Source organism: Amblyomma maculatum, chromosome 3, assembly GCF_055883805.1.
Source record: "Amblyomma maculatum isolate TAMU_Amacu chromosome 3, ASM5588380v1, whole genome shotgun sequence".
Taxonomy (NCBI): domain Eukaryota; kingdom Metazoa; phylum Arthropoda; class Arachnida; order Ixodida; family Ixodidae; genus Amblyomma; species Amblyomma maculatum.
Window position 1 is genome coordinate 28,270,425 of NC_139346.1, and position 17,644 is coordinate 28,288,068.

At 45.9% G+C, this 17,644-nt stretch overlaps 1 protein-coding gene across 3 annotated transcripts in view; it reads left to right on the top strand.

The window, feature by feature from the left end:
• Nucleotides 1-17,644, top strand: part of LOC146194406 (uncharacterized) — a 136,598-nt gene that overhangs the window by 90,206 nt on the left and 28,748 nt on the right. For 2 of the 3 annotated variants that reach the window (XM_084597400.1, XM_084597399.1), the window contains one exon: nt 13,947-14,234. In XM_084597400.1, coding sequence (XP_084453526.1) covers nt 13,947-14,234 — 288 coding nt within the window. Of the gene's footprint in view, nt 1-8,630; nt 9,373-13,946; nt 14,235-17,644 lie in introns of those variants that run through there. The other variant, XM_084597401.1, reaches the window with a different exon arrangement.

Below are 17,644 nucleotides of genomic sequence, written 5' to 3' on the forward strand. Positions count from 1 at the left end.
ATCGGGATCCGTTTGACTCAGTTTACATACCTGCAACTTGGACCAAATTAACCGAAGCACCTGCTGGATCTGTAGCCTACGCGCGTTATCGAGCCTTAAAAAAAAAAAAAAAAAAAGAACTTTGTCACTTTGTACATAGAAAAAGTGATAACTTTTGTAAGCCTGAACGCAGTTCTGTGGACACTACAGTGTATACTCTCGGAAAAGAAAAAAACAAGCGCGTACAATACAACAATATCTAAAGCTGAAGATAGAGCTATATAGGCAGAGTGCACTGGAGGGTCTTTGTTTCGAATGTGGCCTGCAACCAGCTGATTCAGGAAGCACATATCATTCATGGGAATATATTTTGCAGAAAAAGTGTCGCTTGACCGTCAACTCTGAAGGGGTTAGCTGCGCTTAGTGCAAATACCAGCGGAGGCTTACACAAGATGCGCAGAAAGAAGGAAAAAGCATGCAACTAGCCAAATAAATGCTGCAACATTTCTCGCGCTCTGAGAAGAGCTAAGAGAAAACTGGCATGGAGCGCAGAACAAGTGGCTGTATTGAAAGCGCAAAATGAGGGGCTAATAAGTGAGTCTGTGGTTAAAGCTTTTTGTTTTTTTTTTTTTTTTAAATCCCGCGCGTGACCTAGACAATTGTGACCGTACAACAACCGCTCGGCTGCTGAAACCGCGAAGCCGAAACTGGTGAAGAAAGTAAAATTAATTATAAATTACTTAGCGGTGGTAAGCGAGAAACCACGTGGAGAATTACAGGAATATCTAGCGCATCATTAGCAAGTGAAAAAAAAAAAATACCACCAAAAATTGGTATCAGACTACTTTAAAATTATTGCGGTGTCATATGTGCGGCCTTTCTCCAAAACCTTTAGCGGTTCATTTCTATATTTTTACTTGTTTATTGTTGCTGCGACTTTTTGCTCAAATTTTACTATATTGTAGACTTTGTAAAAAAAAAAAAGAATCAGTGATACAATCACCACTTTTGTTTCTTGTCTTTCCTTCTGTTACAAAAAAAAGCGCACCGCATAATAATCATTTATGTATGAAGCAACAATTAAGTGACTTCCTAATAAAACAAATGAATAAAGAGTAAGAACAGATTCAGACTGCTTGTGTTTATTGTCGAATGCGATCTTTGAAAACATAAAAAGCGCCCTTCTTTTCTGTAGCATATATGTGACGCTATAAAACGTCACTAACCTATCACCTATATCACCTTAGCAATAAGCATGACTGAATTGCAGAAACGTCGACGTAAACTATCCGAAAGCATGAGGCCCGTATTGACGTTCGTAGCACTTGACTGCGGCATCGCGATATACCATGGACCATAAGAAAAGACCGAAGAGTAAATAAAATTCAAAGTTGGATTAATGAACAGTGTAAAATATTAAGGGCATTTTCTGATACCTGTGTCACACGGACAATAACAGTCGTCGTCGATCCGTTCCGGGTTAGATCGCGACTGAGAATATAGTTGCCATAATTCGGGACAACCACCTGGATATGAGCTGACTGAGCGCTCACTCAGAAGGAAGATAGATACGATACGCAACATCCGCGATCGCGATGCGTGGATCGCAATCGAGTGGCTCTAGATCAAATAAAATCGTCATCGGAATATTTCATAGCAATATATTGAATCCGGCCCGGACTCGATCGTTTAATCAAAGACTAACAAACTATTGCAACCAACGTGTCAACTTTAGGTGGTTTTCTCAAATTTCTTCTCTCGCTGGATATCAGGAAGTCAATATGTGTTCTGCTTAAGACCTTATCCGGTTCAGCTGAATAAATAAAACAGATATATAGCAGACATGGACCAGACAGTATTTGTTAAACGCTTCCTCGAGCGCTATTTGAGCGTATAATTTTCTCCGCACAGTACTAGGACGGTATGAATGTCTTCCACCAAGACTGTTTTTAGACACAAAGTGCGCTTAAACGGTCGAGAGACAGGTTTCATAGTGAAAAGCGCAGCGCGCTATCCGGACCTATATGCCGCCTATGCTGCCGAGGCCGCGAACGCGGAGCGATAGCACCTTAGCTATTGGTAGCGCCGCCCCGCGGTGGTAGCGGGAAGGCATCACCACGGCGGACACGCCAGCGCGCGCCCTCGGCACACTAGCCAGTATATTCTAGGCACTATAAAGGCAGCGAGTGAACAACGCGACCACGACTATAGTGCCTAGAATATACTGGCTAGTGTGCCGACTGCGGCCTCCTGGGTGGCGCCGCCAGCGATGAATGCCGGCGGCCGCCGCCAGGGGCGCTGCAAACTGGGTGGGTACCTGTCACGACGCCCGCAGCCTACCGCGCTCTCGCAACACCGGCAAGAGGTCTAGGCGCGCGCTGCATTTCTTTGCTTTCGTCAAGTTGGTAACAGACCACAGTTCTACTGGAGGCAGCTGACTATCAGTTTAAAGGTTTGTTTTGAACTTAGACTAGAATTTTGCGGCATATTCAATCATCGCCGCTTCGGTGCAACTTCGAGTTTTGAACATCCCCGGTGCTCACAAAGTAAAAACGGAATATGTACCTGGGCGACGGTAGCACCATAGGCTTTTATTGGTGTAATGTCATTTTGGTAGCTTTTTCCTAACAAAATGTTAGGATCATATGCGTACATGTGTTCTACCTACACTAATTCAATTGAAATAGATTGGTGGTTCTCAATGTGTACTCTATATTTGCTGACAAGCAAATACGTGCAGTTTAGTCATAGCGTGTGCGTGCGTGCGCGCGTGTGTGTGTGAATAATGCAGGAAAGAACAATACAACACTTGTTTTTATTGCTGCAATAACAAGACGCAGACAGTTGCATGCAGAGCATGAAGGGGAGCATTTACTGGCAGCGGCGCTGTTTAAGAAACCTTTGTCGTTGCCTTCGAGCTTCCCTCTCTTTGTTTAGCCCCTTGACAAAAAAACGAAACCTTAAGAGAACATAAAATTTTACAACTGCAGTTAGAATTGCCTTTTCATGCTCTGGACAGCCAAGTTCAGGAAAAGACACCTGCTGTAGCTGGGTCAAGAATTCAACTAAACTTCCTTCATGGAGTTCGTTTTTACTAAAAAACGTTGTAAAGGCATCCTGCATGGCCTTTACAGCAGTTAACAAGCTCTGGCTAGGGTACACCAGGCCCCCATTATCAAAATGAGCAGTAAAGTATGAAGAAGCATCGGCACCAGCTTCTGCTTTGCTGACGCAAAGATAGTCTGCACACCGTGGACAGCAGCTCCTGGCAATCATCTTTCTTGCCACATAGCCTGTAGTATAATAAATTACAGCACTATTGCTCTTTTTTTCTGTGTATGATTCATGGTCACTGCTAGACACGATTACTTCAACAACGTCATGAGCTTCGCTGGGATTTCCGTGGTGAAGTAGGTCATCTATTTTCTCTGAGAGAAAACTGCTCGTTGTTTCACACAGCTCATTTGGGTTTAGCAGTGCTTTGGTCACCTCTGGAGTGCAATTTCCTCCTCTAGGCGGTTTCGCCAGGTTGTAGAACGCTAGTAGATTCACAGTCACGAGAAACTGTGAAACGGTGGGGTGGTCGTTGCATCCCGACGACTGCCTAATTATCCCAAAAAGGTTTTCAATTTTATCCTGGCTTACTCGGGACGTAAGCAGATATTTGAACCCCACAGCCGACGTCAGGAACGACAACAAGTCAAGTGTGCTCTTGACCGTCACTCTTAATCCTGCCAATGTGTTTTCCGTAAGGAAGCCACCGCGAGCTGGTTTCGCATGCTGCTCCCATTCCTGCAGATACTCTAAGAAGCCTTTGATATATTGTTCGTTCGGACTATTAGGCTTGAGTGCCTTCTCGCTTGTTCGCGAAGTCATTATACGAATCAGACGGTTCATATCTTGCACGAAATCTACTGTCGGTTGCACTATCCCATATGAAGACTGAATTTGTTCTTTGTAAATGAAAAGTCCTTTGATGACTTGGTCACCAAACAGCTGAAAAGCGATGTCAACTTTCATTTTTTCAAAGCTGTTCGGCTTGATGTGTGCAAAATTTGTTATGCTTGGCATCACCTTGAGGGTCACATTTTCCCGATCCACTTCGAAAGCTGCTTGTATGATGCCGCAGTGAACATGTCCAGCTGGTGTGAGGTATCCTTTTGCAACAAACCCGTTTCTGACATTCTTAATCAAATGTGGAAAGTCTGAGAAAAAATAGGGTTGAAGTACTGGCTACAACCAAAATTTATTAGGAGCTGACGCGTTTCGAGGCCACCTTCGTCTCTAGGAAGTGAACATATTCGATAGAAGTTTGGTTGAGAAAGCAAGAGTTTAAATCAAGTAAAAATGCGAATCAAGTATACCTTAGGCTGAAAAATCGTCAACCTAAAGAAAACACACCCAAGGCTCGGCGTCGTACCAATTGCTGAATTAAATGAAGAATTTTAAGAAAATAATGAAAAAGCCCAACCCTGTTAGGCTAACGTACCGCAACCGAAGCACGGTGCTAAGCAATAGAAGCACAAAATTGACTTTAATGGAGGTAGTTGTTGAAGTGTAGACTATCGAATCCTCGCAGGAGCTTCAATTGTGTCATATGACACATTCGAGACACGGGGAATGATAATCGCTCTGTGGAACCACTCGCGATTTTCACTTCACACACCCACGCTTTGCGTTCAGTGGCCCGGCGGTTAAATATACTCGCTGCAAATCACCCGAAGTCATATAACCGAATGGCGCGGACAAACAAGCTTTGAGACGTTTTTTTCAAGAAGTTGCTTGGAGGAGCCAGCGGCCTTGGTTCGCCGTTGTTGCAAAGTGACACAGGCCATTCACATATATGCAGAGGGGAGCCTTCTTGAAACTATAAATTGTAGTACACTATAGACCTTTGCATCGGCGGGCGGGAAGGATGACGCCTCTTTACTGGGTCGTTGGAAACCGGTTTTTCAAAAGTCCAGAGAGGAGGCTTTTCGAATCTCCCTCGCCCGATAAAAAGGTCTATACGATAACCTGGAAACACTGCAGATGACATCAGTGGGGAAAAGAAGAACATTTCCTGTTGGCGCCGCATCTGAAGAAACAAAACAACTCGGACGCGAAAACATGGGCTCTTAATTTTGGTTGGTGACAATATTTCAAAGCATTAAACACACCTTACCAGTAAATGGCTGAACCAGCAAAACCATGCCATGGTCTGCCAGCACATTCTTCTGGTCAGCAGGTGTATGATCGCCGAGGTCAACAAAGCCTTCGATGTCGCCTTAATTGAAAAAGAAACCCAGAAGGAACACTGCTTAATGTCCAAACATATTTCAACACAGATCAGAATATATATATATACTTTCTTTTATCACCTTTTTCGCGCCAGAACGAGCTCCAGGAATATTCCAGTGTATTCTTTTATCACTTCTCTAGATCTATGTTGGGGAGTGGCAAAATCGTTCCTACTTTTGTTAGCAGAAATTCAGCCTAGTTTTTGTTCAGTGAACTGACGTTTGTATCGCTCACGCACGCTGACCGCCCCTGAAATGCAGACATAAAAGCCTCCTTTCCGGCTGTTTGTGGGCGCATACCTGTAATCTGTGTAGACATGCTTAGCAAAACTCCTCATTTTCCGTATATGGCACAGAGCATTCCAAGAATCTAATAAAAACTTTACTCACCAACTGACTTCACGCTTAGGTTCTCCGATAGCTTTAATTCGTCAATGATGAGGCCACCATGACGACTGTAAACATCCATGGTCTTCGTCTTTTCGTTTAAGGCATTGAAGACTTTAGCGCTGAGGCCAAAACCACCTTTGAAACGCTTCAGGTACTTTTGAAGGCAAGTTCGCCCTGGTAGGACCATAATGGCTTCTCTTCGGAGGTGCTCATATAACTTCGGACTTCGCATCCTCATCAACATACATTCTAGAATCCATTCGTCGTCGTATCGCATGCCTTTATGCGACTTTCGTCGTGCAGCCAGGAAACAATTTTTTACAGCCAGCTGTTGCTTTGTGGGAAGGGACTTAATTTTGCTGTCAAATGTTTTTTCACAAAGAGCCTCATTTTGTTCTTTCATGTGAGCCACTTGCATCATTGCGCCTGCCAACTTTTTCTTAGTCCTTGATATAATTCGAGATATGTTCTTTGATTCTTTCTTTTCATCAGACTTCCTCGCAATTTCACTTTCCCTTCTCTTTTGTCTGCATGCTTGGTTTTGAGCCAGAATTCTCAGGTACTTGCAGAAAGCACAGGACTCTCCATCGGATTTTATTGATAGCAAACACTTCTCAGAAAAAATCATGCCCCTGCAGGAAATGTACTTTCCAGAAGCAGGCTTTATGCCGCATCCACCACAAAGAGCTGTCACTTCCTCGATCAAGGATTCGGCCTCTTCGCATGTCATGACAATTTGTTCTGACTTCTTTCTTCCCTTCAGGTAAACCGTTGCCACTGATTGTCCATCAGGTGAAGGTCTTTCAAACACTACCATTTTTTCCGTGGAAATGATGGCGAAATTATTTTCTTCGGCTTCACAGTAGGCGTAAGCCAATGATTCTGCGGGAAACGTTGTACTCTCATCCAAGTTATTGGAATAGATATGTTGAGGAATGGGTGCATGCTCTCGCTGGTAATTGGAGGGGGTTGTTCAGCAGCAGCAGCGCTTGCTACTTCAGGACTACAACGTTTGGAGCAATTTTCATTCCTTTCACCTCCATTGGCGGGCCGAGACTCTTCAAGGATCACTGGTTCGGCACTCCCAATGGCTGAACTCAACTCGGAGGTTTCTGGCTCACCACGCCTGCAACGCTTTGCTGGAGGCTCTTTCTCGCACAGATTTCTACTTTTCCTTTTTGCTGGCGATTTGCGCGCAAGATGTTTAGGGTAATCCGGGAATATAGTAGGTATGGCGTCGGGCTTCAGACGTGGTTTATCGCGGGGAAGCTCATTTGTAACGCCGTTCACGGTGACACGGAACACGCGCTCAATATAGTCGCTCTCAAAATGTTTCTCGCACACCACAGCCATTGATGATAACTTTCTGTCTTTTCTTTTGATGCGGCGTTCCCATTCTGCGAGCCGCGTAGCATCAGATGGTGCAGTAAACATTGAAACTCTCTCCTTGTTCGACCGGAGACCGCTTTTGCAGAAAGGCACAAAGCAAGCCTTCTCTTTGAACTGCCGCTTTGGTTTCGACATATTTCCGTGCAGACAAAACTACAATCAAGAACTCATTTTGTTCTTCGTAGATATGATGAAAAAAAAAAAAAAAATACAGCGCCCAAAGGCGCACACAGCGCCCACACAGCGCACGCACACAACGGATTCAGTCACACCGAAATTGCTACAAGAGCACACGGAACGACTTCCATATGCAGTTCCCCACTCACAAAAACAAACGCTGCACTTTCGTGAAAAAAAGAGCACCAGATTCAGCTTGAACCGAGTTGAAAACCCATATGCACGCACAACACCAACAGACTGGCTTCTGAAACGAAAAAACCGCGTCGTCTGCTCCTGTGGTACCCTCCCGACAAGCAGCGCCCTCTGCCGCTATGAACTGGCTTTCATTGCAAATTGCTCCACCCTCGCCCATAGGGAAGCGCTGCCGGACGGCACAGTAGCCAGTATATTCTAGGCACTATACCACGACACAAAGCCAAAATGGCGGAACTGCAATCACGTGATTTCATGCTTAATGTGGCTTTGGATTTGACTTGGACTTCTCGCCAATAAAACTAGTTTCGGTTTCGATTTTGAACGCGAAAATTTCGTTGAAGCGGAAACGCTCTGCAAAAATGGTTCGTTGTGCAGAGAAATTTAGGCCATTAATTCTTATAGGATACTCGCGGGGAATAAAAAATTATTCGTTGTCGCGGAAATTTCGTTGTGGCGGTATTCGTTGTGGCGGGATTCAACTGTATGCTCACTTTTTCTCAGTGGTCAAATAATTTAAGGATTACTGGTCGTAATTTGTTAGCTTGTTTACGCCCTGTTTAGTGAATTCTCTCTATCGAAGAGACCTCCACCCCTAGTTTTTCCTGAAATAAGTTGGTTACAGTCTCCGAGAGTGATTCAGAAGTCTCATCGTCCTTTTCGATCATGCCACATATGGTAACATTGTTGCGGCGACTTCTGTCCTCGAGATCAACCAGTTTCTTTTCTAGGCTTTGAATAGTGCTTTCTAAGTCAGTGATTTTGCTGCCTAATTCCTTTATTGTTGATACAGAGTCTTCTACCTGCTTTAGCTTCGCATCTATGCCATCCAACTGGTTATGGATAGTTTTCTGTCCTTCGAGTAACTGCTGAAGCAGCTCTGTTGTATTACCAGGCTCAGGATTACACTCGACATCACCGCAAAGCATGAGAAGAGCAACAAAAACATTGCGGATGCACGAAAATAATGTACACACACTGTGGGGGCACACCAGCTGGACGAAGCAATGATCACTCGTTCTAATAGAACCATATTTGTTACTGACCTGCATAAAAAGCAGAAAGGGATTCATGGTGATGTTGTCGGACGGCCAGCCGATGTGCCCACTAAAGGAATCCCAGATCGGATCGCTCCTTAAGTAGGGGCAAGACGATTACGTGCGAGGGGGCGGTGTCCAGTCGATGGCGTTGACTCGGCGCGACTTTTTGTGTGCGCAGGCTCCGTTCAGGCAAGTCGATAAGATTTGGTACACTGCTTCATCCGTCGAACTGTCCGTCACTGCAGTTCCAAACGTCAATACCTGCATAAAAAGCAGAAAGGGATTCATGGTGATGTTGTCGGACGGCCAGCCGATGTGCCCACTGTGGAGTCATCCATGGAATTGGACTCAGTACCTCATTGCAAAAGATCAAGCAGGGGATAGCAGAACACGAGGAGAACCCTAAGGTGCTGGAGATCAGACGACTAGAACAGAGCAAGACCATCATGCTTACATTCACCACCAAGAAGGTACCGAGGAAAATCAAATGCCTAGGTGCCATCCTGAACTGTTACTTGTACAAGAAAAAGTATGACATATGCTATCAGTGCGGAGAACTGGGACACTACGACGTACGCAAGAGCAAGGAGGAAAAGTGCAGGGGCTGTAGCATCCCCAGCCCAACCGAGGAACACGATTGCAACCCTACCTGCGAGCTGTGTGGTAAGGCGTACTCCATCAGTGACAAAACCTGCAAGGAGGTCTTCAGAACTCCATACATGGTTAAGAAACGAAAATGGGAAGAGAAGCTCCAGCAAGGGGAGGAGGAGGAGAAGAAACTACCAGAACATCACAGCAGGCGGGACGAGAGCAAGACGCGGGCCACGAGCAGAGAGCGACTGCGGTCCTCATCCTTCTCGAAGCTACCGCAGCTGGCCACCCCCACCCCACCCAAGAAGCAAGGGGCACCACCTTCTAAAAAGGTAGGCTGGGGAGCGATTCCCATTACTCAGACATAGTGAGGGAGCTCAAAGAGCAAATGAAACAACAACACGAAATGATGAAACAGCAACAGGTGCAATGGAAGCTTTACCAGGAGCAAACAAAAGCTCAGATGCAGGAGCTCTGTAATCATGTTATCGAGCTACAAAGGGAGAACAATGAGCTCAAAGCTCAACTCAGACAACCGGAAGAGCACCAGGAGGCCATGGACGATAAGCCGCCCGAAACCGATCTAGAGGCACCTGCACCGGAAAAGAAAAAGTGAGTTAAAAAGACCAAATCAGGCCTTGAGAAGGCCGAGGGCAGGGTAGACAAACTGGAGGTCGACATACAGCAACTCAAAGAAGTAGTACAACAGGCGGCCATTGCTACCCAGCGTAACGCGGAGAGGATAGACCAACTCTCAGCCCAGCTCAGCCAACTAGTCATCCCAATGGGAACTAGAATGGACCAACTGGCAGAACAGCAAAAACAAATCCTTCTGTGGTTGAATCATGGCCAGACTCAACACTAGGGCAAACACTATATGGCTTTGGAACTGTAGGGGCTTCACAAAAAAAAAAAAGAAACGTTCTCCAAGCCTACCTTGTGAAACGCAATGGTCCCGATATCATCGCGCAGCAAGAGTGTGGGAAAAACGCTAAACTGAAATATCACCGTCATGCAGCATGAGCTAGGATGCACGCAGATTGACTACGTGTTAACAGAGTTTATACCGCAGAGGCAGAAAGAATGTAGCCTGCTAGTCCTGAAAGTCTACAGTTCTCCTAAACTAAGGAAAGGTTGTGGCTTCAGGGAGCTTTTTGCCAAAGCGCGAGCACTGACACAAGGGCAGCAGCATCTTGTAATAGTAAGGGACTTTAATGCGTCACACCAAGCATGGGGATACACCCACTCCCAAGTAAAGGAGAGGGAATTATGGGATGCCGTGATATAGTACAATTTAACACTCCTTAACGATCCACTCGCGCCAACCAGGGAGGGGAACAGCGTGTCACACGACACCTCACCCGACCTGGCCATGATCGGAGCGGATGTTGAGGCTACATGACACAAAACGAGAGAGAACCTAGGTAGTGATCACAGAATCATAGAGGTTGTTGTCCAAAACGGGGTCAAAATCAAACGTGAGAAGAAAACCCTCAAATCCATCAATTGGCAGTCCTTCCGCAACAACAGAGGGGGTTGCGGGGAGATCACCGACATAGCTGAACGGACCAATGACCTCAAGCAGACGTGCAAAGAGGCTGAGGAGGAAATAGAATTAGATGAGGAACAAAACTGGGTTGATAGCTACGTGAGACAACTGTGGAAAAAGAAAAAAGGCAGAAACAGAGCTCGCGCAAAAAAGGGGCAACCGCAACCTGAGAAGGAGAATAGCAGCTCTCAACAACGAAATTGAGAGCCATGCCTTAGCACTAAATAGACAACACTGGAACGACACCTGCGATAGACTAGACAAGCAGCCAAGCTCCGTCACCACCTGGAAACTACTGAGACACCTCCTGGACCCAGACAACACCAGAACTGAGACCAGGAGAAAAATGCACAGACTAACACACAATTTCCAAGGATCGGAGGAGAATATGATCAACCAGGTAATAGAGAGGCACATAGGGGAAACAAACACCGAAACATTCCCAGACTATAGTGGCGAAAACAACGAGGAGCTAGACCAACCGATCACCATAAGAGAGGTCCAAGCTTCCTTAAACAAACTCAACGGAAAAACCGTGGCTGGCCCAGATGGGGTCAGCAATATGATGCAAAGAAACCTTGATGGCAACTACCTCCAGCAACTAACAGCATTCATTCAAAAGTGTTGGGAACAAGATACCCGGGGAGTAGAAGAAAGCAAATCTAGTCCTCATCCCTAAACCAGGAAAGAAACTCAAACTATAGAACCTTAGGCCAATATTGTTACCTTCCTGTGTTGGCAAGCTCATGGAGCATGTCATACAGAATCGGCTCAGCGGATACTTGGAAAGTAAGGAACTCTACCCAGACAACATGCTTGGATTCAGACAACTATATACAAACGACGTCATGCTACAAATCAAAGAACAAGTACTGGAAAGGAAGACTAGCGACTCGAGAGCCATAGTGGGACTGGACGTCAGCAAAGCATTTGACAGCGTCAAACACCAAGCGATCCTGTTACACATCAATCGTCTAAATGTAGAAAGCAAGCTATACAACTATATCAAAAGTTTCTTCAGGGACCAGATTGTGAATATAGAAATAGGGGGCACAACAAGAGATAGCATTAAGCTAGGCAGCAAAGGGACACCGTAGGGATCGGCTGTCCCCTACCCTTTTTAACATTGCAGTGATCGGGCTGCCAGAATGACTCAGAAAGATAGAGGGCCTCTGCCACACACTCTACGCTGACGACCTCACCCTTTGGGTCGGCAGAGGGGGGAGCGATGTCCAGATAGAAGACACCCTAAAAAGGGCAATCTTGGAAACGGAAAGCTGTCTGAGACCCATGGGGCTAAAATGCTCACCGGAAAAATCAGAGATGCTAATCATGAGCAAGCAGCAGGTTAATATCCAGCTCCTAGTCAGCAACATCCTGGTCCCAAGGATGGACAAGATCAGGATACTGGGTATGTGGATACAACAAAACGGAAGAAGCACAGAAACAATAAACAAACTAGAAGCGACGACCAACCGAACTTACAGGTTTCTCAAAAGGATAAACAAAAACGCAGGGATGAAGGAGGTGAGCCTACTTAGGCTTGTCCACTCTTTCGTCGTTAGCCGAATTACCTACGCTATGCCATACTTGAAGACAACTAAAGCAGAGATAGACTAGGTAGACATCCTCATCAGGAAAGGTGTCAAAAAAAGCCCTTGGTTTACCAGCGTGCACATCAACCGAGATGATCCTCAACCTAGGAGTGTCTAACCCCCTAGAGGAAAAAGCCAACTGATTCCGCCCGACGTCTAGGGGGAGATAGACGGTTAAAGGGGGAGCTGCATCTTACTCGATCATCCATACTCTCTGACGGGTGCAAATAATGTGTTTTCTCTGTCTTTCTAGTGGTTGGTTTTGCATTCTGGTTGCGTTTGGAACTTTCAGAGAGGAAGAACTGTGAACAAGTTTATTTCTACTACTAATTGATTCCAGATTGGTTTTCAGTTGATTGTATAGTAGTTGTTCTTTTCAAAGTTAGAAATGTATATTCCTTAAGGTGGCATGGCATACGACAATGATATTACAGAACTGGAAGCAGGCAGAACAGCAGTTAGCATGTTTAACTCATTGGGCATAGTAACCAGTGCCACCATGTGCTTACTGACCACTGCATAATACTACTACCAGCCTTTATAATAGTTTTTGCTGTGTATTTATTGTTTACTTGGCATCTTTTTATGACTTACTGGCTACTTTTTTCTGCAGTCCTACCTAGGTTGCGAACTACCAAATTCAAATGCTTGATTTCAAGACCGGAAAGAATTATGTGATGTCTATTTACAAGTGGAGAGTAGTAGTAGCAGTAGTATAGTATTTTTAAGGTCTTGCAAAGGGAGCTTGGACCACAGTGTGTCAGGCATAATGTGAAATGGATTAATTGTGGTTGATAACTAGAGTTTGAGACTTATTGCTTGAAATGTGCTCAGTTGATTTGGCTGTATTTGGAACATAATGACAACTGTGCAACCTATCTTGAGACATCTCTTAGGGAAAAAGGACATGTCATTGTAGTTTGTCTGTGCAAACAATTTGTATGGTACCTGTTATGTTTTATTTTCTTTTTCCTTTTTGTAGCTTTTAGAAACAGTTTTCTAAAAGCTACAAGCTTTTAGAAACAGATCACTGCTTAAACGCCCAGTTATTTTTGGCACAGTGAAAAGCTTCCTGTCTCGAGTGGTCGGTTCCAAAGCAGCTTTGTCAGAAATGCTCGCGAAAAATTTTATGAAGAGTTTTTCGAGCAGTGCATGTGTCCATTTTTATGTATTCTGATACTTGAGACCATGAGTAGCAAAACCAGTGACGATTGTGCGTTGAAAAAAAGTAGCGCCCATTTTAGTTTCTGCACCCAATGCTGTTATGGCACAGGAATGTATGTCTCACTGACGGAAGTTTCAGTAGGTTATGATTACCACTTAATCCAAGGAATTCAACACACTGTGGTGCCATCTAATGACAGATGCTAAAGGCACATCATAGGCAATGTGAAAGGAGGGTGGTTTTTGCAGATGGGCACATCGGAGAGAGTGCAAAATATAATAAAACAAGGCGAGTGCTCTTCAAAAAACAGAGAACGTTGGGCTATTACGGAAAGCAGGGACATTTTCAGAGATGTGGTCATTTGGGTTACTAAAATGATAATTAGTATTTTCATGAGATTTTCAGTGTCAAATTATAATTATTAATCTTCATTTTTTGGAGGCCATAGTGTTTGACCTATACTTTACGAGGCAACATCTTTTCTTTTCCATCGTAATTCTGTTGCATATTTTGGTCAGTGTCCTGTCCACTTAAAGAGGTCATTGATGCTAACCAAGTTGTACAACATGTCCTTCTCTTCTCACCGCTGGTGTGCAGGCTTGGCTCGAACGCCACATAGAGCAGCGCCACGGCGGTGTTGACGATGAGACCGAGTCGAATGACACCGAGGGTTCCACAGTGGGCAGGGGCCCCCCGACCTTGCAGTGCTGTGCCTGCTCGCGCACCTTTTCCTCGGCCTCCGCTCTGCAAGTGCACGAGCGGCTGCACTTTGAGGGGCAGCCACCGAGTGGGGAACATGCGTGCACCCAGTGTGACCGCTCCTTCACCAGCTTCCGAGGTCTGCGCATGCACCAACGCAAGCACACTCGCCAGGCTGGCCAGCAGGTGAGTGCCGGGCCAAGAGCTGAGCCTGCCATCCAGGTGACTCCCCGCACTCTATGGCTCACGGCTGGCTGGTCATGTTTTGTACAGTAACATGCGTGCGCATACTGTTCCCTGCATATTTCTTGCTTTAAAATTAGGGTTGTGCGAATATTAGAAAGTTTCTAATCGTTTCCAGGTAGTATTTTTTGTTTCATTTGATTTGCACCGCACCTTTACTGTTGGAAGTATTCGAACCTCTTAAATACTCGGAAATTATGAAATTCTACTTAAATCACAGCCAGATGTTGCAGTGTATCCAAATGGCACTTACTAGTTGGAGCCAGCATGGGGTAATGGCAAGTCTTGCATAGAACCAGTGCACCAATAGCCACTGACAGCCACTGACAGCCAGCGTGATGTGGTGGCACATAGAGATGGGTCGCTCAGGAGTGAGCCGGATCTTCTGAGCAACTCTTTCAAACGAGCGAGTGTTCCAACGATTCTTTTGGAGAGCAGGCTCTTTCTTGTTCCGTTTCATCGGAGTTCAGGGTCATCTGCTCGATGCAACTTCAGTGCTATCTATTAACGATGCGAGAAAGTAACTGCCCAACCAGCCGTTCCTCACAAGAGTCGCAGCCATCCCCTCGCCTTCAGCTGTCTTTTGAGCCGCCCTTTCAAAAGAGCGAGAGTGAGCCACGGCTCACTGAGCAGCGGTTCTTTTGGAGAGCCGTTGTTCAGTGAGCTGCATGGAGCCGTCAGCGGCGGCTCTTTTGAAGAGCCGTCGTTTATTGAGCCGCGAGAAACCATGAGCAGCAATTCTTTTGACTGCCTCGGCTGCCAATGCAGTCGGCTGCCTCGCCGCCATCGTGTGGCACCGCGCTGGCGACCCATCAGTGCTGTCGGTATGCTTCGGGTGGTCATCACCAGTTCATACCTGCCAACTCTTCCGAATTTTCCGTTAAATGTATGAATTTTGACCAGTCTTACAATTTTACGAGTCTTGCGGGAAATTTTACGGAAAATGTTTTATTTCCGAAAAAAAAAAGTGCGGACATCTATTAACATCATGGCCTCCGAGATAACACCACACGCGCGGAAGGGTAATCTCGGAGGCCATGTTAACACTATTATGGTACCTTTGGCGGCCACGAGAGGGCAACTCATATTTGTGATATCATCATCAGCAGCTGCAAACATAGTGACTTGTATTGTCTACTCGGGGGAACACGAATCCATATCCAAAACTCGATACCATGCTCGATACCTCCCCCGCCGAGAGGGTATTTTTGCAAGGGTGGAAGAACGGGCTAGTTGGTAATTCATCTTGGAAATCAAACTAGCACACTTCAAAACAAAGACACAGGAAGAGAACGACAACACAGCGCTGATTTCAACTGGTTTTTATTACAGAGTGACACAATATATATGTACGAAAAGTGGGCGTGAAAGAATTGATAACTGCTGAGTTTGCACGTGGTGTAAAACACTGAACGCAAAGTTAAAAGGCGCACGATAACAATATAGGTCAAAGCAAGGCAGAACGGCAGGGCTATAAAAAATAAAGAAGCGAAAAACGGGGAGGCATGTAGGTAAAAACAGTTAAAGATGGCACGATCCGAAGATACATAAACTAAAATCGAAAAAAGGCCAAAAGGGACATTAAGAGCGATAAAAGCCAATAGGGGCATTAAGAGCGATAAAAAACACAAAAGGGGCATTAAGAGCGATAAAAGAATCAAAAGGACAATTAAGAGCATTACAAGACCAAAAGGGCATTAAAAACAGAATACCTAAAACAACCAAGGCCAGGCCGCTAGAGGCTGAGGAGTGTACCCGGAATCGAAACATTAAAACTACTGTGCGTCTGCTTCAGATATTCTAACTCGCGTTTAGTCAGGGCTATTGAGGGTGTGCTAACACAATTTTGACCTAGCTTTAGAATGTGAGCGGCTTCAATATTTTCGCGTGTGAACTGATGTGCATTTCTCGCAATGACAGTGCAATTATGAAGGGATGGCTCACAGGGCTGAGAAGGACACTTTAGGCAGTGAACACCTAGGTTTCTTTTCGTAGTATTGTAAACACTGTTTGAGTGTTCCATAAGTCGTTCGTTTAGGCAACGCCCGGTTTGCCCCACGTAGGCCTTGCCACAGCTCAGGGCAATCTTATAGACGACACAAACTTGGCAGGGAACGAAAGGTGCCTGGTGCCTAACAGGACAGGCTGGCTTTCGCACAGCCAGGGCATTGACTCTGCGGCAAAGCTTGGAAAGCTTATCAGGCGCCGAGAACACAACACGGACGCCTGCCTTTTGCCCAATCCGTTTGAGCCTGTGGGAAATAGTATGGAGGTAAGGCACCACAGCAACCTTGTGTTGATGCTCCGGAGTAGCTCTCACTTGACCCCTTTTAAGCTTCTGCAAGAGGGAGCCTGCTACTGAGGTCAGCAAATGCTCAGGGTAGCCAGCATTGATCAGCCGCTGAGTTTGCTCATCGATGCTCCGGCCCATAGAGTGTACACAGGACTTCATTAAGGGGGGACACGGCTCTTTGGCACCGAAAATCGGCCTGAAAATCGGATTTTCAATTTTTTCTTTTTCGTATTCCTCGCACCATTCCGCATCTGCACGCAAATTTTCATCCTTATACCCCGCGTATTTATGAAGTTATAGCGATTAAAAAATGCAGTACCACACCCACTGCCCTTTAAATTGTGGACAAACGACACCCAATTTCGATCGCCCGGCGCATGAGAACTACGCGCTCCACCGCGGCGATTTTGGTCTCGTTCGAAAGCGCGCGCTTTCGGCTTATTTTTTCTTTCGGAAAGCAACCCTGTGCGCTCCGCCTTCCCCATAAAAAACAAACAAAAAGATAGCATGCAGCGCGCGCTACTATTGGCCGGTTAAGGCACGTGATTAAAATGGCGTCGTTTGGTTGGTTCCGGCAAGCTAGCCCTGAAATGCGGACTCCCAGTGACGCCATTTTGTCTTTCTGCCGACCACGCTAGTGTAACGCGAGAGTCATGCCAGGCGCGAAGAAGTACCGCTCTTTGCACAAGTTCGGGCGAAAGCAACCAAAGAAACGCGTTAAGAATGCGACTTCGTTGCATACTGTGCAAGAAGCAAGTGCCAGTGCTGCGGGATTGTGTGACGATCACGTTGCGGGCGGCGACGCTTCTCCGATTCCGCTGGACAACGGCGCCGTTCTTCGTGCCGACTGCAGTCGTGTACGTATTGATACCGCGCCTGTCACTAACAGTGACATAACTCAAGTGAGTGCCCGTGAGCAGGCTACGCTTGATAGACTGGTATCGACGCCGGCGACGGCACGAAAGACCGCGCTGTTCGCCGATGCAAGTGGTGCGTCCGCAGAGTCAGATGCGGACGGAACAGCCTCCTATGCGGTAATTGACCTCAGCATTGTGAATAT